The 22,335-nt window shown below is 39.6% G+C and overlaps 1 protein-coding gene across 2 annotated transcripts; it reads left to right on the top strand.

The window, feature by feature from the left end:
* Positions 1 to 1,227: 1,227 nt before the first annotated feature.
* On the top strand, positions 1,228 to 21,958 carry slc39a5.L (solute carrier family 39 (zinc transporter), member 5 L homeolog). Of its 2 annotated transcripts, none has more exons than XM_018247400.2 (12): positions 1,228 to 1,390; positions 6,314 to 6,616; positions 7,583 to 7,746; positions 8,365 to 8,554; positions 9,383 to 9,563; positions 11,110 to 11,279; positions 14,743 to 14,892; positions 14,987 to 15,062; positions 17,494 to 17,706; positions 20,150 to 20,230; positions 21,205 to 21,395; positions 21,713 to 21,958. In XM_018247400.2, exons 2-12 carry the CDS (start codon positions 6,314 to 6,316, stop codon positions 21,854 to 21,856), a joined length of 1,863 nt encoding a protein of 620 aa, XP_018102889.1. In that variant the 5' UTR covers positions 1,228 to 1,390; the 3' UTR covers positions 21,857 to 21,958. The 2 variants fall into 2 exon arrangements, with proteins under 2 accessions (XP_018102889.1, XP_041438432.1); XM_041582498.1 differs by lacking the exon at positions 1,228 to 1,390 and adding an exon at positions 1,614 to 1,733.
* Positions 21,959 to 22,335: the final 377 nt, after the last annotated feature.

Raw genomic sequence — 22,335 nt, 5'->3', positions numbered from 1 at the left:
ATATGAGTGCAATGCTAACTCTCTAAAGGTGGCCATAGACGCAAAAATCCGCTCGTTTGGCGATGTCGCCAAATGAGCGGATCTCTCCCCGATATGCCCACATTGAGATGAGCGATATCAGACTGATCCAATCGTGGGTCCTAGGGCCCAACGATCGGATCATAATTCATCCGATATGGGCGGTCAGATCGCCGGACCGCATACACGCACAGATGTGGCCAAGATCCAACAGGATTCTTTAACCTGCTGAAGTGATTTGGTGAAGTGATAAGGTCAAACTGTAAAGTCTTAAGCTGGCCATAGACGCAAAGATCTGATCGTACGAATCGAGGATTCGTACGATTTTCGAACCGTGTGTGGAGAGTCCCGACATTTTTCGTCCGGCGGAGATCAGTCGTTTGGTCGATCGGACAGGTTAGAAAATTTCTGTCGGCTGCCGATAATATCTCTGCGTGTATTGCCGATCGTAGGATTTTCAGTGGGAGACTGACTCTAGCTTTGGTTGGACATAGATATTGTACGATTGCTGTCAGGGGCAGAACATTGCTGATCTGTTCTTTAACTAATCTGACTGGTAAAGGTGGCCATACACGGGCAGATAAAGCTGCCGATATCGGTCGTTTGGATCGATTTGACAGCTTATCTGCCCGTGTATGGGGGCTTCCGACGGGTCTTCCCGATCAATATCTGGCCACGATATCGATCGGGAAGGTTGGATTTTTACCTGACCGACCCGTCGGAGCCCCTTGGCGCATCGTAATTCGATCGTTTGGCCGTACGGCCGAACGTTCGAATTACCCCCAATATAGCCATGCAGTTAGTGGCATATCGGGGAAAGATCCACTTGTTTGGCGATGTCGCCAAACGAACAGATCTTTGAGTCTATGGCCACCTTTAGACTTTGATCTGAATTGTTAGTGGCGGGTCGGGAGATGGGAAAGTCCGATCGTACGATGATTCGTACGATCGGATCTTTGCATCTATGGCCAGCTTTAGTGCCCCTCACCTAGCCAATTTCATGTTTGTTTAGCTGCAATATGTTCAGCTTTGTTTGCTGCAAACGGCAGCAGACTTTTGTTGGCATATAGGCCTTTCTTTGCAGGGGATTGGGAGCAGATAAGAAACAATATAAGGGAAGGAATCTAGCAAAGTCAGTGTGAGACAGAAGTGTCAGGTGGGGAGGAGTTTCCCATAATCACGACTTTTATTGCCACTACCTGTGGTGCTTTTGACCTTTTGGAATGTGGGTAGTTACCTGGATAGTTCCAGACAAGCAAGGCGGCCCTTTACTGTTTTCTATATCTGTGCTGCTTCTACAGCTGTAAGGGCCCATTGTATGCACTGAGGCAGCTGCTGAAAGAGTGACTGGAGCACACATCTCCTGGATAAGGTATGTTCATACCAAATATCATGGTTGGTGCTTTATGTATAATGATTTGCACCCCTGCCAAACTCAGCAGAACTTTTCTAAATAGCGAAAAGATAGCAACCATTTTGTTGGCAAACAGACTGCAGTATTTGATTGACAGATTGAACATTAACTAGCCTGTGTGTTTAAAAGTGCCAGCCCTGGGTTTGCACCCTGCCCCCCATTCAAGGTTAGTATCTGTATTCTTATAAATCAGCATGGACTGAGTGGAAAAACAAATTGCAGTTATGAATGGTAGGAGTGAGGTATTCTAATAAAGTCGGCCACTGCTTGCACCCAGCACCCACACGCTGCCACAACACAGGTGAGTTCTAGCAGGGCTCTCTGTCACCTAGGGCACCCTGTATACTGCTTTCATTTCCTGGGCTCTGATAGACAATATTGTAGGGGAGAATTCCTGAATAATATTAATGAGAATAAAAAAACTAGATATGCTTTCTATAACCCCTCATATAAAGTGCAAACTGTCAATTTGTCATCATGTTTTGTGCTGCCTTTTGTTTAGACCAGCACATTTTGTAAGCCTATTAATGTAGTTTCCCATGTGTTGTTGGTTTGGAGCAAATAAAGGCAACGCTGAAGCAGAATTATTTGTAAAATTACACCTAATTAAAGGAAAAGGTGTAAAAGGTGAAAGTTATTATTCTAAATCTGTGTTTGACATATTCGTGGAATTGTTTGTAATTTTCTGGGGCAAAGTCAGATTCTGTACCAGTTTTTCTGGCTTTGACACTTTCTTTTCTTGCTTTACACTCCCATTTTCACAGCACAGTCTGGATTTCTCCTCAGTCTGACATCATTGCAGTCTGCTAAGCTAATAGTTTTTTCTTTACAATTATAAATAATAAAAAAAACAATAATCCCTTGGCAACAGATTTGTCACAGTTTTCCATGCTGTGCATAAAGGATGATCTAAACGTCATGATACAAGAAAAATAAATAAAAATTAATTCAGTTTTATATTACGCTACAACATAGAATCAGGGTCAGCCCAAACTAGGGTTCCCACCTTTTCTGGAAAAAAATGCCAGCCTTCCTTTCTATTTATAATTTTTCCATATTTATTACCGTACATCTGGATCAACCATCATTTTTACCAGCCAGGCCAGGTAGCAACCCTAGCCCAAACCCGTTCCCCTGATCAGCTAGCCCCCAAAAAGAGATATGTGGTATCCATGCGCACGGGGCCCTTTCTACAGCCAGGTCAAATCCAGTGTCTATCTTCCGGATGGTGTTCCCCATGCGCACGGGCCCCAGAGTTCACGGAGCCCTGAAGGTTTTGAACCCGGTGGGCCCCAGTAATCCAGTCGGACCCTGCATTAAATCCAATATGTTCAGAATTGACTGATGATCCGGTCTGTAGCTTTTACGACGGGAGTAGCATCCCTTTCTGCTAAGGTTTGGATTTCCCACAACCCCTAAGCTTAACTTCTCAACAGCAGTCAAAAGCACAGAGATCATGTGCAGTGTCGGTGGTGAAGGGGGAACACTGCTGTAGATAAATTCAGAAAACGTAGAAGGCGATTGAAAATTACATGAACTCAAATTTACTTTCCCAAGTTAAATTGTCACCTGAAACAGCATAAATCATATTTGATTAGATAAACCGAATTAATATTAGCAGCAGCTAGGAGAGCCAGTCACAAAAAATGGATTGATATCAACTCACCATCGTGAGGCAACTTCTGGCGACTTCGGAATTTGAAGCGCCGCGTGTGCCATGTGTGGGGCTCCCGACGGGTCCTCCTGGCTGATATCAGGCCAGATGTCGATCAGTCAAGTTTGATTTTTTTGTATGATCCAGGACTGAATAGACTAGTTGATGCGGCCCTGTGACCCGTCGGCGCCAATTCATAGCATTGCAATCAGATTGTTCGGCCCCAGGGCCAAACGTTCGCATTCAAACGATATTGCCCTGCCGTTAGTGGGCATATCGGGTTAAGATCCGACCTTGCCAAACGAGTGAATCTTAAAGTGTATGGCCACCTTAAGTTCCAAGGATTTATACAATCTATTCTATCCTTTGCAAGTAATGCTAAACTAAATTATAACTGATCTAAATTTACTTTTATTAACAGTATTTTATCCATTGTTCTACATTGACACTTACAGTTATATAATATTCAAAAATCTATGTTTCATGTATTAACTACGTTATTTATCCTGATAAGGATTTTGATTTGTCATTCTTCATTGTATTTACCTAATTAAAAAAAAACCAAAAGATACATTTAGGGTAGGGACACACTGGGCGATTTGGGGAGTTTTAGTCGCCTGGCGACTAATCGCCGCGACTTTTCTCCCCGAATGCCTCCCCTCGCTCTGCGCCTGGCTAAAATGAAAAATCGCCTGCGCTAATCACACGCGGCGATTCGTTTTCCGAAGTCGCCCGAAGTTTCCTCGTGAGGCAACTTCGGGTGATTTCGGAAAACGAATTGCCGCGTGTGATTAGCGCAGGCGATTTTTCATTTTAGCCAGGCGCAGAGCGAGGGGAGGCATTCGGGGAGAAAAGTCGCGGCGATTAGTCGCCAGGCGACTAAAACTCCCCAAATCGCCCAGTGTGTCCCTACCCTAAGAGGCATGGGTCGTTAATATCATGTTTAGCCTGTGTTTTAAGAAGGTGGTAAAAAAGGGATCACTTTATGTTCTAGTCTTTAGGGAACACCTATTGCACTACTTTGCACCAGGGGATACTTACACTGAAAATAGCCTTAGGCTGGTCATACTGGTAGCAATAAAACAACTTTGTTTTGGTTATGTGGCCCAGCGTTTAAAATTGATATCCATATACTTTGACTATTGGTTGGTTTGTCGATCGGACAGGTATAAAACTTTTATCTGCCAATGCACATGTTAGCCAGTGCATCATCAGCTGAGGTGCTGTTAATTAATTTGGGTCAGCAAGAATGACTGGAGAAATAGTGGTATAATAACGGATACCTTATGGGGCAAACTTGCGTGTAAATGCTTAAGGCTGAAGAACAATTGCTGGATATTCTGGTTACAGCCCTCCCACCCTCCAGAACCTGCTGGGACAGACACACATGATCAATGACATGCAGACAATCAGGCTTTTCACGTGGCTAATGAAGAAACAGCAATTTTAATCACATTATGCACGACAGTCACACATTTTAGCATCCAATAACCTATTGTCACACTGGTTGTCATTTACTAGCCTGGGGCGTGTTTTGCACCAGTGCAATAACCCATAGCACCCTATCACACCCTATCACCCTATCACAAGATAATACTTTGTCAGTCAAGTGCAGACTGAGGAATACAAGTCAATGCATAAGGTTGTTATATAGGCGGCTACACTAGTGGCCTTTTGCATTTATGTTGTCAAATAGAGTGCGACCATGTCACCATATTATGTGATGTGAATGCCCGGTCTGATGGCTAGTTTGGTATAGTCGTAAACACATGTGTGTCCTAACATCATTTAGTCATCCTGTTAGCTAATTGTTTAGCAGCTAACCATCCAGAAACATGGAACAATACTATTCAAAGAAATGTACCACTAGATCCATTTGTATATGTCTGCCTGTGTACACTCCCACTGATATAGTCACTTACTCTCATGTTGCGTAAAATTAACTTTTCCAGTAAAATGATTTTAAAAGCAGTTAAAGGGTAAGTTTTATTGTTTTAAACATGTACCACACAAAATACATCTTGTATGCATTACATGAAATGAGACATGAATTACCAGTTGACATACAGAGTATTATAACACTAGAAGCCATGTATTAGGGTTAATTGGACACTCATACTGGGACACCAGGGGCCCACCCACAAACCTTTGACCAGGGGCCCACCAATTAATCATAGACAAGGGGTCCCCTCTTAGTAGTATTATTCTTCCTCTCCTCACTCAACCTCTATTCTCCTAGTCTCTTTTCTTTACATACTATAATTTATTATTCCATCTATTTAGTCTCTTTGTTCTCATACAAATAGGTAATAACCATGAAATAGACCAAATGTTTAGCAGCAAGAGAGCCCACTGACACGTGGGCCCACCGGGACTTTTCCTGGTATCCCGGTGGGCCAGTCCGACACTGCTCATAGAAGTATTCTTTGTGAACTATTTTTTTGGGCCACCATTTGCTCCAAGCTGGATTTGGAAGTAGCTTAATTGTCTTATGTAGGGGTACACCTAGGTTGCCCTAATTCAGGAAGGGCCTATTTATCAAAATTTACACTTGTAAATGAGGTTTTTTTTAATTAAAAAACTGTGCACTTATTTATTAAAAAACTTGAATGTTCTTCAAAAAATCTGCAAAAAGCAGCACAATCGCTCTCTACTCATAATTTTCAATGAGTCTACCAACTTTTAGATTCCGAATTTTTACCTTCGAAGTTTTTTAATTTTAAGGTTTTTGAATATGTTTTAGAGGAGAAGGCAAGGAGGCATTTTATTGCGAATAGATTAGCTGCAATAGTGCAAGCTAGAATGGTATATTTATTCTGTAGAATGTTTTACCATACCTGAGTAAAAAGCTCTAGAAGCTTGTCTAGGATAGCAGCTGCAGTATTAGCTTGGTGTGACACCACTTCCTGCCTCCCCCTGCTCACTTACAGCAGAGAAGGGGGGGAGGGAAGAGGAGCAAACTGAGCATGCTCATGCCCGGGGGAAGGAGGTTGAAGCTGAAGGCGGGAAGTCTGATACAGAAGCCCATTGTACACAATAGAAGGAAAGAAATGCTGAGTTTCTTTTGACAGAGGACTCAGAGCAGCACTACTTTGAGGGTTTACTGTTATATTTAGGTGGATCTTTCTGATAAGGCTTACTTAGTTTTAACCTTTCCTTCTCCCTTAAGTTCTAAATAAATGTACACAGATAAAGGGTATTTTAAAACCATCATCATATCTTTTCAGATGTTGTTCCACAAAGTTTGTCTGGTTCTCCAACTGTGGCTATGGACATTCTTTCCTTTCTGTGCAAGTCAACTAAGAAATCCCTCTAAGCAAAACCTTAGTCCCGGTAGACCTCACCCCCTCATGCAAGCCTTGCTGACCAGGACACACAGTGACAAAGAAAGATCCCTATCTCTGGAGGAAGCGGAGAAGGAGCAGGGATATTACCTACAGCAGTTATTTCACTTATATGGGGAGAATGACACTCTATCGTATGAAGGGCTCACCCTGCTGCTTCAGAATTTGGGACTAGGAAAAGTACAGGTATGTGGCACTGAGGTTTAACAAGTTTGTAGAAGTGACAGATGTAGAACATCATGCAGAAAATACCTCCTTTAAAATAAGCACAGGCCTGTTATGAATTTACAGATAATTGTAATTCCTGCACACTTTCAAGAAAAGCAATCATGAGAAGTTTCCATATAAACTGAATCAGTCCATGTGCTAAATTCAATTTTTTGAGGTTATAGTTAGGGATGTAGCGAACTGCCGATTTGGTGTTCGCGAACGCCGTTCGCGAACACCGGCAAAAAATGCGAACGTTCGCGAACAGTTCGCGAACATGAGAAGTTTCCATATAAACTGAATCAGTCCATGTGCTAAATTCAATTTTTGAGGTTATAGTTAGGGATGTAGCGAACTGCCGATTTGGTGTTCGCGAACGCCGTTCGCGAACACCGGCAAAAAATGCGAACGTTCGCGAACAGTTCGCGAACTTCGAACACCCGCTAAAATCGTTCGATTCGAACGATCGAACGATTTTCATTCGAATCGAACGATCGAAGCATTCGAACGAATGCTTTTCATTCGATCGAATGCTTACAATCGTTCGCACGAATGGAAATCGTTCGATTTTTAGCGGTCGAAGGAATTCGAATGGTCGAATGGTCGAACGATTTGTATTCGAATCGAACGCGAACTCAAAATGCGAACGTCGCGCAACGTTCGCGAACATTCGGCGGACGCGAACGGTCGAAGTTCGCGCGAACAAGTTTGCCGGCGAACAGTTCGCTACATCCCTAGTTATAGTCCCTTTTTGGTTTCTTGGATAAGAGGCTTACTCCCTGTTCTATAAGATTTTCCCTCACTCAGATGGCATACACAAACCAACAGCTCTGAAGCAGATATCATCATCTGAATACACCAGATTTTGTATAGTTATTGGGCAATATTAGTGACTTTTATGTCTCTTACCCTTTGCGCTAAGATCTTTTGTGTTTTTTTTTTCAGGTGGTGGAGATAGAACACACGGATCTGGGACATGATCATGTCTCTCACCTGGACATCCTAGACGTCCAGGGCAACAAGCATAGCCATGCGCACTCCAGCCGGGAACACTTGCAGTCATCTACCACTATGCCCTTGCCTGTGATACAAACCAAGAATGCTAGAAGGTGACTTTAGGAGAAGTATGGACATGGCAGGAAAATAAAATGCAGATCACAAATATTTTACTGCAATATTGCCATTATTTGCCGTGTATTATTTGTACTGGGGTGGTGCAAGGCTGTGCAAGATGCAGTACCCAACAGTCCGACAATCTATACATTTCAATATCAGCTGTTAGTGAAAAGAGTTAGTTGGATTTCAACAAAATCACCCATAACTCCTTACCCAGAAATGTCAGGAACCTAACACTAAGAACCAGAAAATGGCCTTTTGTGGCCAGCTCATACATAACATCAACAAGTCCATGGAGCTTCAAAATGGATTCCAATTTCCATCCACCACCAAAGGTGGGATGTAAGAGTAGATTGATCTCTTCCAACCTTATTTTTACATGATGCAAGGGAGAAATACCACATCCCTACCACAAGAGGCAACCATGAGCAGTCCCATGTAGGAATATATATGCATATAGGTTATCCTGAGTTTCCCCTCTTATGCTAACACTAGGAAACCCTACATGCCTGCAAAAGGTTCCACCAAGTCTTCTGTTGCCAGGAACGTAGTACTCAATCATACGTAAGCACCTGACAAACTCCATAATTTCCCTCTAATTCCTTTTACAGTGTGGAGGTCAATGCAGATATCACTCAGCCTGTGCACGCTGTGCCCAAAACACGAACGTCCACAAAAATGCCACCCCATAATGAGAAGAGAAGCACTACACAGTCAAGAAAAAGACAGTGGCCAACAGAGGACATTCTGAAACATGTGATTCAGTTGCAGCATTCTCCGTTTTCTCACCAACATGACGATGTATGGACAACTTGCTGTTTGTATAATTCCCTTACATATCAGTTTGTCTTTCACCTCTATAGAAGCATCATTATAACTCTCCCTCTCTCTTATTAGGCACCTTTCCAGCAGTAAATAGATTTAAAGAAAATAAACCTAAAATGTGAGAGAAGTTCCCTGTTAGTACATGACTGTATAAAAATGTGCCTTGTTACACTTAGCGGCAGATTTAGCAAAGGTTGAAGTGAAAATTCAAATTTCAAGTTCGAAAGTCGAATTTTCGAGTTTTTTATAGTGGAATTTTAATAGGGAATAGTTAAAGTTCAATTGGGAGTTGTTTGCAGCCTTCCTGGAAATCCTAGTTTTTTTTCAGGGAAAAAAACTCAAATCAAATTCTTTTACAAACTCCCATGAACTCGAAATTCGACCCTTGATAAGTCTGCCCCTAAGTGACCCGTCATTTATGGCTTTCCATAACATCTGCTGTGATGTCCTGAGGCTTTTGACACTGCCTGGCCTCAGTAACATTTTATGATTGATCACTTTATTGGGTAGTCATGTCAATGGACAGCTTGGGTTTAGGCATTAGGTGACACTGACAGACTTTCTGGCAGGGAGTTAAAGTCATACTGGCAAGGGAATATTTTTGGCATATGGGTGCTCTACCTAAAGCTATTTGCTTTTCAATGAGTTACACTGAGCTGGATAAATCTTTCAAGTAACATGATGATAATGTTCCTCTTGGGGGAGTTCTCAAGTGAATGTATCTTAAAACAAGTTTAAAATGTTATTACAGTAATGACACAATAGATGATTTAATGGTCCCTTCTCATTTTCTGTCCCATTTAGTGCTTGAATGTGACACAGTTGTTAATAAACTTTGGCCTTTCTTGGGTATCTGAAATCACTCCTGAACAATTCACCCTGCTTTGCCCTGCTCTGCTGTACCAGATTGATAGCCGTGTGTGTATCCACCACAATGACGAACTGACAAATTCAGACTCCGATTCTAAGCAAGCATTGCTGCAAGGTAGAGTATTGACAAATCAACTTCATATTCAGACCTTTGTTTTGTGAATGAAATGTTGGAAACACAGGAGGCCAGATATTGTTGGCCATATAGTATATTTTTATTAGAGAAAGTAGAAAGAAGAACCAGAAAAAAATAGATATATGGTTTGGTGTTCCCCTTTAAATTTCACCCTCTTTAAAATCGCTAATCTGCAATAATATAGAATATTCAATAATACTATTACACTTGTTGGACTGTCACATACAAATTGATCCTTGTTCATAAATCATAAAAGGTACTACTCATGATCTAGGATGTCCGCACCCACCGTGATCCATCGGTTATTAAACTGCTGCTAAATGAACCTCCCAACTGAAAGAACATAGGTATAGTATTTATAATTGATTGCAGGTATACAAGACACTCTGATAAATATGCCTCAAAGAGTTAATTTTTAGCCAAAAGTGAAAACAGTGTTTGCTCTGATAGCTAAGCAACCAAAAAGTCTATACAAGTGAACAGAGAATTGTGGTGAGCTTTAATTTGACTCTGATGAAATATGCCTACCCCCACCCATGTTTTCTGGGTTGGTCCTTATCATTCCCTAGTACTTTGCACAGTTCAAAGGGAAATTATAGCATTTTATAATCAAAATAAACAACCCAGATGTTATCATTCATCCAAGCAGTGCCAAGAAGCAAGTTTTATGGGGGGGAAAAAACACTACTGCATCAGCACAGAGTCAGACTGGGCTGGCAGGACAACAGGAAAAAACACGGTTGGCCCTGGCTCTGCTAGGCCAGACCGGCTCCGTGGAAAATCTTCCTGTCGTCCTGCATTGGTCTCCCTTCTGGGCTGCTGAGGCAAAAAAAAAATCAAAAAACGCACAAGCTCGTCAGAAAGCCGCACCCGCGTGTACAAAAAAACCCTTGCACAGGCGTGTCAAAAAACCCTACGCGCGCGTCAAAAAAAACCCCTGCACACGCGCAGCGGAGGACAGGGGTCCATAGGGGGGCCTAGGACAGCAGCACCGATGGGTCCCCAGTCCGACCCTGCATCGGCATGTTTAAGTTTTCAACTCTGCACTTTTCTGAATATGTGAAGTACACTTAATAGATACTTGATTAATTCACAAAAGATTACTTTAATTGCCAGTTTGAGCAAAATTCCATCAAAATTGTAATATCTGAAAAAAATTGTACCATTCATTTTTAGTCATTTGACCCTTTTTTTGTGTGTACTATCACAGTATGGCATGGACTAAAGAGTAACTAAAAACTGTTAATTCTACGGTACTCACGTCCCTGACAGCTGCTTTAGTAGGGTTCAAATTTGACCAAAGACAAATTATGGGAAAAAATGTTGGGATTTAGCCCAAATTCCAAACTGAATCCGGGACATTAGAGCATTTTCAGGACAAAAAACAAAAACAGACAGTACAGTGTGCCATTAGCCTAACTTTTATAATGGAACATCACAGTGGATTTCTTTTGACTTCATGCACAATAATCCGGGGGTTACATGCATTTTTTTCTTGTATAACTTTACCAACTTTGTCTTGCAGTTCTTGGATGGGGAGCCCTGGCTGTGACAGTGATCAGTGCCCCCTCCCTTTTAGCAGTTGCATTTGTTCCCCTCCTAAGACGCCCTCTGTTCCGCTCTTTGCTGAGGTTCCTGGTGGCTCTGGCTGTGGGGACTCTGTGTGGTGATGCTTTACTGCATCTACTGCCACATGTAAGTATTAGTAATAATAGTAAATAAAATGTATTTTTTAAGCTGTGCATATTCAGAATGTGATCTTCTAAGATTCTAACTTTGCTAGTCAAACACTAAGGAGTTGATTTATCCAAGCTCAAATTCGAATTTTTGTTGTAGTTCGATTTTTCTTAATGCTAAAACTCATGAATTCGAATTATATTAAAAAACTTTAATGTTTGCTATTTATTAAACTCAAAAATGAGAAACTCAAATGCAAAAATTCCAGCATCTGAAAGCTCATGTAGAAGACAATATGAAGGAGAAATGGAGCTATTGTTTCAATTAGAATTTTAAATTTTTTTCGACTCGAGTCGAGCTTTTCGACTCTTTGAAAATGAGTAGAATATGAATTTGATGCATTAGAGCGGTTTTTCACATTTTTACTTGATCGAGTTGTTTACATTGGAGTTATATAGTAAATAAGTCAACATTCAAATTTCATTCAAGTTTGGTAAAAATTTGAGTTTAAACAAAATAGGAGAATTGATGCAAATTGTCAATAGCAGCACCACTATAAATTAATATCCAATAACAAGGGCAATGAAAATAAGTGGAGAAAAATATACTCATAGTTCACCCCAGTCAACGGGTGCATAAAAATACAGCAACAGCCAAAATTGTGAGCTTCTCTCCAAAAAGTAATAGCCAAAAATACCATTACTCATAGGCTGGCCTATGAGTAAATGCCCCAACAGGCATTAAACGTATCAGGCCTTTACCTGTATGTCCTAATAAATGGTTTGAACTTTTAATCATATTTTTGGCTATTACTTTTTGGAGAAAAACTCACAATTTTGGCTGTTGCTAAGAATTTGAGTTTATTCAAATTGGGAAAAATTCAAATACACAAATTCAAAATTTGATAAACAGGTCCTTAAGTTTTCATACTGCTATAAGGCATTTAGGGGTATAGTCACTAAAGGTGGCTCAAGCATGAGATAAATTACTGAATGCACTTCACCCTTTATTTAGGTATCTCATAATTGATTAGGATCTTGTGCCTCTCATATAAGATGTTTTAATGTGTGCGTTAATATTGCATCTTCTTTTAAAATGCATGTTAGTGCAAACAATAATAAAACTTGTTATTATCTCCAGAGAGCAGTTATCAGTGGTTCCTGCCCAGCATTGTTTCAGAAAACTTCCTTTCACACCACATTTAATTACAGTATAGAAGCTTCATTAACATTTTAAAGGGGATCAGCAGTAGCTGTGGGTGTGTGCAAACCCCATTTTCAGTTTAATCATTAACTTTTGAACTCCTTTGTCAGAGGTAAAAGGAGTTGTGGAGCAACACAAGCATGAAAAATGTTCTTGGGGTGACAAATAAGTGCTGTGATTGGCCATTTGGTAGCCCCTATGTGGATTGTCAACCTACATTGAGGCTCTGTTTAGCAGTGCACCAGGTTTTTATACAACCAAATCTTGCCTCCAAGCCAGGAATTAATAAATAAGCTGCTGCTTTGAGGTCACCTTTTAACCTTTAGGGAACAGATCCCTTAAAGGGGTGGTTCACCTTAAAGTAAACGTTTAGTATGTTATAGAAGGGCCAGTTCAAAGCAAATTTTCAATTGGTTTTCATTAGTTATTTGTTACACTTTTTAAATATTTGCTTTCCTCTTCTGAATCTTTCCAGATTTCAAATGGGGGTCACTGACCCCATCTTAAAAACAAATGCTCTGTAAGGCTATAGATGTATTGTTATTGCTATTTTTTATTACTCATCTTTCTGTTCTGGACCTCTCCTATTCATATTCCAGTCTCTTATTCAAATCAATGCATGGTTGTTGGGGTTATTTAAACTAGGGATGCACTGAATCCACTATTTTGGATTCGGCCGAACCCTTGAATCCTTCGCAAAAGATTGGGCCGAATACCGAACCAGAATCCTAATTTGCATATGCAAATTAGGGGTGGGAAGGGGAAAACATTTTTACTTCCTTGTTTTGTGACAAAAAGTCATGCAATTTCCCTCCCCTCCGTTAATTTGCATATGCAAATTAGGATTCGGATTCGGTTCGGTTCATCTGAATTTGAATCCTGTTGAAAAAGGCTGAATCCCGAACTAATTCCTGGATTTGGTGCATCCCTAATTTAAACCCTAGCAATAAGATTGCTGAAGCTGCAAACTGGAGAGCTGATAAATAAAACTGTAAATAACTCAAAAAACAAAAATAAGAAAAAAATGAAAACGAATTACAAATTGTATCAGAATATCATACTCAAATTAACTCAAAGGTGAACAACGGGTTTAATAATGTAGGCCAGTTTGGTACACAGTTGAGTCCTACTGCTTCATTTAACGAAGACTATCTTGTATTGTTAGTAGCGATTGGGTCTTGGGTATGTTCTCTAAAGTACATTAACATTCCAGCAAACAAAGTAAATCTCCTCTTGTAAGTTGAATATGCAGATCATTTCTAAGCATTTAGTAAAAGGGTGTACATTTTACACTCATGGAAAATCTCTTCAATCCTACTCTGTATAGTTTTATCACAATGGACATGAATGAGCAGAAACCAGCAATAGACAGTAATCAAGTCACAGTCACACCCTGGTAGTTATAATTGATGATATTATCCTCGATTGCTTTTGCACAGACAAAATGTGCAGCAACTCTTATGTATAACTGCAATATTCAACAAAGTATAGTTCAATGTATAATCCCTCTTTATGAATAGTTGCTTTAAGAAATATGCCAAAGTCTGACAATAAACTTAGCATTACTATAGCATTTGAATAAAATAGGTCTTTATGTACCTTTCATTTTCTTAATTTCATCATCTGATCCTTTCCTTGCTACACTAAATGCCTGCACTCACTTATTTTATTAGTCGATATGTGAAGGCTTTGTTTATCTTACGTCAGGAGTGCCCATACTTTACTAATGTGAGGTCTACTCCTAGTGATGTCCCATTATGATCTACATCCTTAAAAGCATTCTGTTCCATGGAAAATGTTACTTTAAAAAAATACTTAAATATTGATTTGAGAAAATGTACATTGCTATATTTAACAAATATCTGTTTGTTATGTAACCTTAACATAATAAATATCTGAATGAAAAGCATAAAATAGGAGGATGATTAGACAATCTGTTTGTTGACAGTGTCTTGAGATCTACTGATCACCAGCTAAAGGTCCACTGGTAGATCCAGATCTACCTTTTGGGCACCCCTGCCTTACAATGTAACAATAACCACTTGAGGAAGACTTATACCTGCCCATATAGTATAAACATCTTCTTCCAAACACTCCCAGAAGTGTCAAATACTTTTTATTCATCTTAAAAGCTTCATTAGTTATTTCCTTATCCTGTAGTTAGTGTTCTCTACCTTGTCCCATCCATCGCTCTTATTTTGGACAAGGGATCAATACAATCAATCCAAGACCATCACCAAAGCCTGCAAGTGACTGACACATCTCTATTATATTACAGGCTCAGGAAGATCACTCTGGCAATCAGCACGGTGGGGAAACTCATGCAATAGAACCTGTTCTGAAAGGGTTGAGTGTACTTGGTGGCGTGTACCTTCTGTTTCTAATTGAAAATCTTATGGGTCTGCTGAAACAAAGACGGCAACGGAAGGTGAAAGATTTGTGACACATTGAGAACAACACATTGATGACATCTGAAATGTACTTTATAGTAATCAGAAATATATTGCACTTCTACCCTACAGAGGCTTCCAAAACCAACAGTGCCTGCAGGAGATGAAGGCTACACCACTGCATTATGGGACCTTGGTAGCCCTGTTGGTAAGTTGCAAAACTACACCTGCACCAAATTTCAAATTGCTCCAACTATGCATTTTAATGACTAACCAGAAAACTTGAATTTCACCCAATATGAAGAAATTATTATGTTAAACTATAAGGCTTATCAATTAATGAGCAAAGAAAAATTCTCTTTTCCAGATTTTCTTTCTTTGCACAGACAATGAACAAAGTTTAAGGGATTATGTCATGATTTTAATGAAGTCGTTTTTATCTCTAAAGTACACTGTTTACACTGCAAATAATTCACTCTACCGTATAAATTTTATTCCTAGACCAAGTGTATTTTTTCAAGTGTGTAGGCAGCTATCTCGGGTAATTTTACCTGACCCTTTGCTTTGAGAAAGAACTAGCACTTCTTCATGGTGGAATTGCTTTCAGACAGGCTGTTGTTTCTCAAACTCAATGTAACTGAAGGAGTCCAGTTGGACTTGGATTTTTACTATTGAGTGCTATTCTCATATCTGTAAGGGAGCAGTTATCTTGTTACATTCCCATTTTTCTGCTGGGGGAAAGGGAGTGATATCACTCCAACTTGCAGTGCAACAGTAAAGAGTGTCTGAAGTTTATCAGAGCACATGTCTATGACTGAGGACTAGGGATGGGCGAATTTTTTCGCCTTGTTTCACCTCAAAAATGACGCCCATAGACTTGTATGGCGTTGTGCGTCAGAAAAAAAAAATACGTGGGTCAAAAGAATTTCGTCACGCGACAACATTTTTTTGATGCCCATAGACTTTAATGGGCGTCTGCGACATTTCGCCGGCGGCAAATATTTGGCGAAATGAAACGGGTCAAATTCGCCCATCCCTACTGAGGACACCTGGAAAACTAACAACATGTCTAATCCCATGTCAGATTTCTAAATTAAATATGTAAAACAAATCTGCTTGGTCTTTGAAAAATGGATTTCAGTGCAGAAGTTTACTGAAGCACCACTATTAACTGATGCATTTCGGGGGAAAATTTTTTTCCATTACAGGATTCCTTTAAGGGAAATTCATTGTCTTTCCTGTAACTGCTCTGTGCTACCAAGAGCTTCTCTGGTTCCTGCCACTATATCGGTTAGGTAATAACACCCCCACATGCCTAACCAATAATCTATGGGGCATATTTACAAACAGTGGAGATAAATATCTGGAGAGATTTCTGGATCCCTTTATGGGGTCCTGAGCAACCTTTAAGCAATTAGATTTAAACAGCCACCTATAAGTTAGAAAACAAAAGCAAAGATCTGATTGGTTGCTATGGGCACCATCTACCAGAAATCGCTCTCCAGAAATCTCTGTTAGTAAACATGCTTCTATTAAGCTATTATAATGCAGAATTAAACTTGACAGGACAACTATGGCAGAGGATTCCGACAGGAACATTGTTTACCATTCATATTAGTTGAACAGAGCCATGAGTTTTCAAGCTAGGCCAAAACCCAAACCTGAAGAGATACCTTAAAAAGTTTCTCATTTCTGTTCACACTCTGAAAGCTATGATTATGTGTACAGGACCTGTTATGCAGAATGCTTGGGACCTGGGGTATCTTTCCGTAATTTGGTTCTTCATACTTTAAGGGGCACATTTACTAAGCTCGAGTGAAGGACTCGAATGAAAAAAACATAGAAATTCAAAGTATTTTTTTGGGTACTTCGACCATCAAATAGGCTACTACGACCTTCGACTTCGATTCGAAGTAAAAATCGTTCGACTATTCAACCATTCGATAGTCGAAGTACTGTCTCTTTAAAAAAACTTTGACTACCTACTTCGGCAGTTTAAACCTACCGAGGTACAATGTTAGCCTATAGGGACTGTCCCCAGCACTTTTCTTACATTTTTTTTAATCTAAGAAAAATCCTTCGCTCGATCGCTTATAATCGTTTGAATCGTTCGATTCGCAGGATTTTATCGTTCGATCTAATGATTTTTACTTCGATCGATTGAAGGATTTGTGCTAAATCCTTCGAATTCGATATTCGAAGGATTTAAATTCGAGGGTCGAATTCGAGGGTTTATTAACCCTCAAAATTTGACCCATGATAAATGTGCCTCCAAGTCTACTAGAAAATCATGTAAATATTAAATAAACCTGATAGGCTGATTTTGTCTCCAATAAGGATTAATTATATCTCAGTTGGGATTAAGTACAAGGTACTATTTTATGATTACAGAGAAAATGGGAATCATCTTTAAAAATTTTAATTATTTGGATAAGATAGAGTCTATGGGAGACAGGCTCTCCATAATTCGAAGCTTTCTGGATAACGGGTTTCCGGATAACGGATCCCATACCTGTACTTAAAAGGTAAAACAAGGTAATTTCTTCTGAACAAGTTTCCCTATAAAAGCTGTCGCACAAAGTGAACTGCTTGCCTCTTTCGTATAGATGGATCATCAATGTTCTCTGTTTTTCCCACAGATTCAGAGTTTTGTGAAGTCTCCAGGGCAGCAGAAAGTGTGCAGAGAAGCAGTGAGGAAGTGGAAATCAGGCGCAGCAATGAAAGAGCTGCCTCTTCTCATCATGGTCATTCGGGGCATTCACACAACATCGCAGGCAAAGGCATTACAGAGATCGTATGGATGGTTCTTCTTGGGGATGGGATCCATAACTTCACTGACGGATTGGCTATTGGTAAAGCAGATCTTACTTGCTGGATTGCAATTCTCAGCATGCCCTGTATTCACTTTATGGCAGAATGTGAGGGAGGAGAGAAATTAATGGAATTAAAGGGACTTAATTCATTTATTTTCCCTCTATATTTGCATTATTGAAATATTAAGAGCTGAAGTATATCCTTGGTAGTTTACTATTTTTAGATAAAAGGACTGGACCTGCGCAGAAGGGTAAGTAACAAGTTAGGGGCATTTGCCCAGCGGGACGGGTAGGCCAGGGGGGAGGAGGGAGGGTGGGGGGTTTGCGCCGACTAGGTTTCCTTCCCCTTTAAGTGCATCTTCAACCATATAAACAAGCCCCATTCGCCCAGCTTTTCTTCATAAACACTATTAATTTAATTGGCCTTCTCTGAACTCTGTTTCAGTAATGTCCATTTTGTGCAGTATAGACCAAAACTGGCCAACAAAATACCAGTATTTTGTAAAGGTCAAGAATTACGCTCTCTCCTCCCGTGTTCAGCTTCCAAACACTTTTTCAGTTCAATTGTTTTCAGATTGTTCCCCAGAAATAAAGACCTTTTTCAATTACTTTCCATTTTTTATATTTTTACCATCAGGTGCAGATTCTAAATTGTTACAATTTTGCAACATTGAGTTGATAAATTTCTCAGCAGCATCTCTGGAGTATTAGTAACTATTGTATCAATTCTATCAGCTGCCTGTAATGAAACTCAGGGATTCTGCTCAGCAGGGACAAAGATAAGAAACGTATCAACTAAATGTATCAATTTAGAACAGTTTACAGGGTCGGTGACCCCCCATCCCAGAGCTGCTTTAGAAAGTGAAAAATGACACTTAACATTTCAATATTAGAAAAACAGTCGCACATAGAAAACAGAAAGTAATTGGAAAAGGCCTTTATTTCTGGTGAACTATCTGAAACCAACTAAACTGAAAAAAAAAAGTGTTGGAAGGCGAACAACCCCTTTAAGGGTATAAGTAGCCCCCCTTTTAAGTAGGCAGGTAAAAAAAAACTTTTGTGAAGGTGTGAGCTTGCCTTTTCATCCTTGAACAAAATGTTATGGGTCCTAGATTTTTTAGCCACATCCACCTTTAACTTCCACAGTCATACTGCTGTATTCTCTATCAACTAGCCCGAGGTATCAAGTTAGCCATATAAAACCTCTTCCATGGAAATGGCTATTCCTGGGGGTTGTAATGAGTTTAAAAAATGGCACGGCATGCAATTAAATGGGATCGCTGTGAGGCGCCTATTGCATCCGTCCGGCTGTTTTACCATTGCAGCAAGTTCAAGAGTAGCTAAAGGTATATTTATCTGCACTAAAAATGTATTTGTTTACATAAACGTAAAGGAAAACTATACCCCCAAAATGAATACTTGAGCAACAATTTATATCAAATTAAGTGGCATATTAAAGAATCTTACCAAACTGGAATATATATTTAAGTAAATATTGCCCTTTTACATCTCTTGCCTTGAGCCACCATTTGGTGATGGTCTCTGTGCTGCCTCAGAGATCACCTGACCAGTAATACTTCAACTCTAACCGTAACAGGAAGGAGTGTGGAAGCAAAAGACAAAATCAGTCTGTTAATTGGCTCATGTGACCTAACATGTATGGTTTGTTTGTGTGCACCGTGAATTGTAGGATGCCAGTGGGCGGCCCTTTTTTTTTTTTTTAAAAAATGGCAATTTTCTATTTATGACTACTGAGTGGCACATACTACTAAAAAAGTATATTATTATGAAAATGGTTTATTTACATGAAGCAGGGTTTAACATATGAGAAGTTTTATGCCATATCTTTTTATAGAGACCTACATTGTTTGAGGGGTATAGTTTTCCTTTAAGGAAAAAAAAAATGAACTGGTCACTTAAAATGCCACCTGATCAAATTATGTTTCACTTGGGAAGGTGGCAAATAATTTAAAACTAAAAAATGAAGACCAATTGTAAACTTTCTTGATAATAAATCTGAAACATACAAAGTTAATCTTCCTTTTTAATTGTAACTAATATTAGCAGGGTCCATCTAACTGTAGACTAAGATTATATGTTGTATTTTGGAGCTGCAAAAAAACTTTTTTTTAGGCAACACTGCAGAATCACAACCATAGGAGACCATTTAATGTTTCCCATTACATTTATTGAGAACAAACTTCTGCAAGAATACTACTTCTAGTCTGTACAGTTGCACAGAGATTCCCTTCATAATGCAAGCGATCAACAGTTCTATGTGTGTTGTCAGTACAAAATGCAATTTGACATTAGCCTTAGTGGCTTCAGCCTTATTCCTTCTCTTATTCATCGAATGTCAGCAATTCTGCAGCACAACATAGAGCTACCATGGAAGTAAAGGATGTGCTTCTGTAGAGTTTTAGTTTATGGAAAATTTTTAATGGTTGCCCACACAGCATAAATATGAAGTCTTCTTTATCAGGTGCAGCTTTCTCTTCTGGCTTTTCTGGGGGCCTCAGCACCACCGTTGCAGTGTTTTGCCATGAATTGCCACATGAGCTTGGTGAGTGAGAACTCAATTGTAAATCTTGTGTTACAAAAATGTTATCTAATAGGACATGGAACCATACATACAACAAACATTCCATTCATGGAACTGGGGGGGAGGGGGGCATATAAAAAAAAATTGCCAAGTTATATTTGATTATGAGTAACCTCTCACACTTTAGGGTATATTTACTAATGAGCAAAGAGGCTAACGCTAGCTACTTTCCACAGCGTTGCCACCTGCAGGGAGATTGGCAATTTACTAACAGACGCAGGCACCAAATTCATTAGTGAATGGGACCGTCGCTCTGTTGAACGGACGTTACTACCCAAATTTACAAAAATTCGGATTTTACTGAACGTTACCGCTTTCGTTAGAAGCGAGATCTTCAATCTTCCGTCACTTACATCATATCCTGTGAGATGAAAATTAATCAAAATTCAAAAACCGCTGGCGACTTTTCCTTTTTTTTGAAGCGGAATTGCCTGCAAAAGTCCGGACAAGATCTTTTGGGCTGACAAACTTTTTTTGGGTAACTGGTTTCACATTTTATAGCATATGGAACATTCATTTTACAGTGGGCTCATACTGTATTTAGGGCATTATATTAACTCTTGTCTTTATTAAGGTTCCCTTGACATGTATAAGAAAAAGTAGTAACTTCAAGCATTTGCACCAACAATAAAGACGTCCAGACAACTTTAAATTACCCGCCCTATGCAAATTGACCTAAGCGCAAGATCACTAGTGAATTTTCTCTAGGCACAAATGAACGCTAGCGCATCTTCCCTATGAAATGCTCATACTGCCGAAGTAACACTAGCATAAACTCGCCACCGTTCGGCGCCTGGGACGCATTTTAGTAAATTGATTTATTCATAGAGCATTCGCACCTGTCAAAGCGGTGCGATGTGTGCGAAACGGTCGCTGGTGACAATTCGCCTTTTAGTAACTATATGTTCCTTAACCAACCTATTTGCTTGTTGCAGGTGATTTTGCCGTCTTACTGCAGAATGGAGTCCCAGTGAGGAAGGTCCTTTTTTTCAGCTTGGTTTCAGCCTTACTCTCATTCGTTGGAATGATAATTGGCGCTGTAGCCAGTCAAAGCTCAGCTCAGATCACCCCCTGGATATTTGCTGCTACTGCTGGCATTTTTCTTTACGTAGCATTGGTAGATATGGTATGTAACACATTTAGAATTAAGAAACTATTTACCCAACATAACCCTTCTCCCATCAGTTTACACTATTCTGTTGGCCATTTGCAGCTTTATTTTATTTGGGGGGCATGCTTATTAGTACTGAACAAACCATTTTATAGGGATGTAAATAAATGTATAAACAACTACAGTCTTTTGAGTACTATCACATTCTGATGCATTTGTCCATGGATATCTGCTAACCCTAGGCTGAAGTGTACTGTATAACCCATAATTATTATTTTTTATTTAATACAATAATGAATATAAAAAGCTAACTATTACCTGTGTTTTTTCAGCTTCCACAAATGTTAAACCGGGACTCGGCTGATCCTTGCCAAGTTAAGGACTGTATCATCCACAGCCTTGGATTCCCATTTGGTTGTGCCATCATGTTTTGCATTGCTCTGTATCAAGACCAGATGGCGTTTTTGGACTTATAGCAAATAGAATACAGCATTTTTATTATTCTTGTTCCCAAAATGTAGAAGATCTGTACAGTGTTAAAGGTATGTCTGTGTAAAATAAATGTAAAAATAAATATATGTTCACATACTATCCTTATTGCCTCTTATACAAAACTAAGGGTGGCAGTTACTAAAACCCATAAAACGGTCTATGTATTCTGGAAGTTCTATTAAGATAGGTTATACAGTCTTAATAGCGAAAATTCAAGGAAACAGACGGCACTTCTGAGACTGGGGTTTATTGGAGTACCTGCTGGTAACACCTGACGCGTTTCGGGAAATATCCCTTAATCATAAGTGAGCAATACGTTTGTTACAGCTGGGTTATATATACACAGGGTATTAGTGCCCTCTAGTGGGCTTACATAAAAATTACATCTTTATTTAGATCATTTAAAATTTAAACGGATAAAGCATAAAGATATTAAAACATCACTTTTTTGTTTACTAAAAAC

Source organism: Xenopus laevis, chromosome 2L (genome assembly GCF_017654675.1).
Source record: "Xenopus laevis strain J_2021 chromosome 2L, Xenopus_laevis_v10.1, whole genome shotgun sequence".
Lineage (NCBI taxonomy): Eukaryota > Metazoa > Chordata > Amphibia > Anura > Pipidae > Xenopus > Xenopus laevis.
This window is presented reverse-complemented; position numbering and strand designations above follow the sequence as displayed.

Excerpts from the sequence above, each read along its gene's own strand:
- slc39a5.L (XM_018247400.2), top strand. The coding sequence starts at position 6,314 with ATGTTGTTCCACAAAGTTTGTCTGGTTCTCCAACTGTGGCTATGGACA. Across the intron at positions 17,707-20,149 it reads CACTGACGGATTGGCTATTG|GTGCAGCTTTCTCTTCTGGC; the intron begins GTAAAGCAGATC and ends CTTCTTTATCAG. Across the intron at positions 21,396-21,712 it reads ACGTAGCATTGGTAGATATG|CTTCCACAAATGTTAAACCG; the intron begins GTATGTAACACA and ends GTGTTTTTTCAG.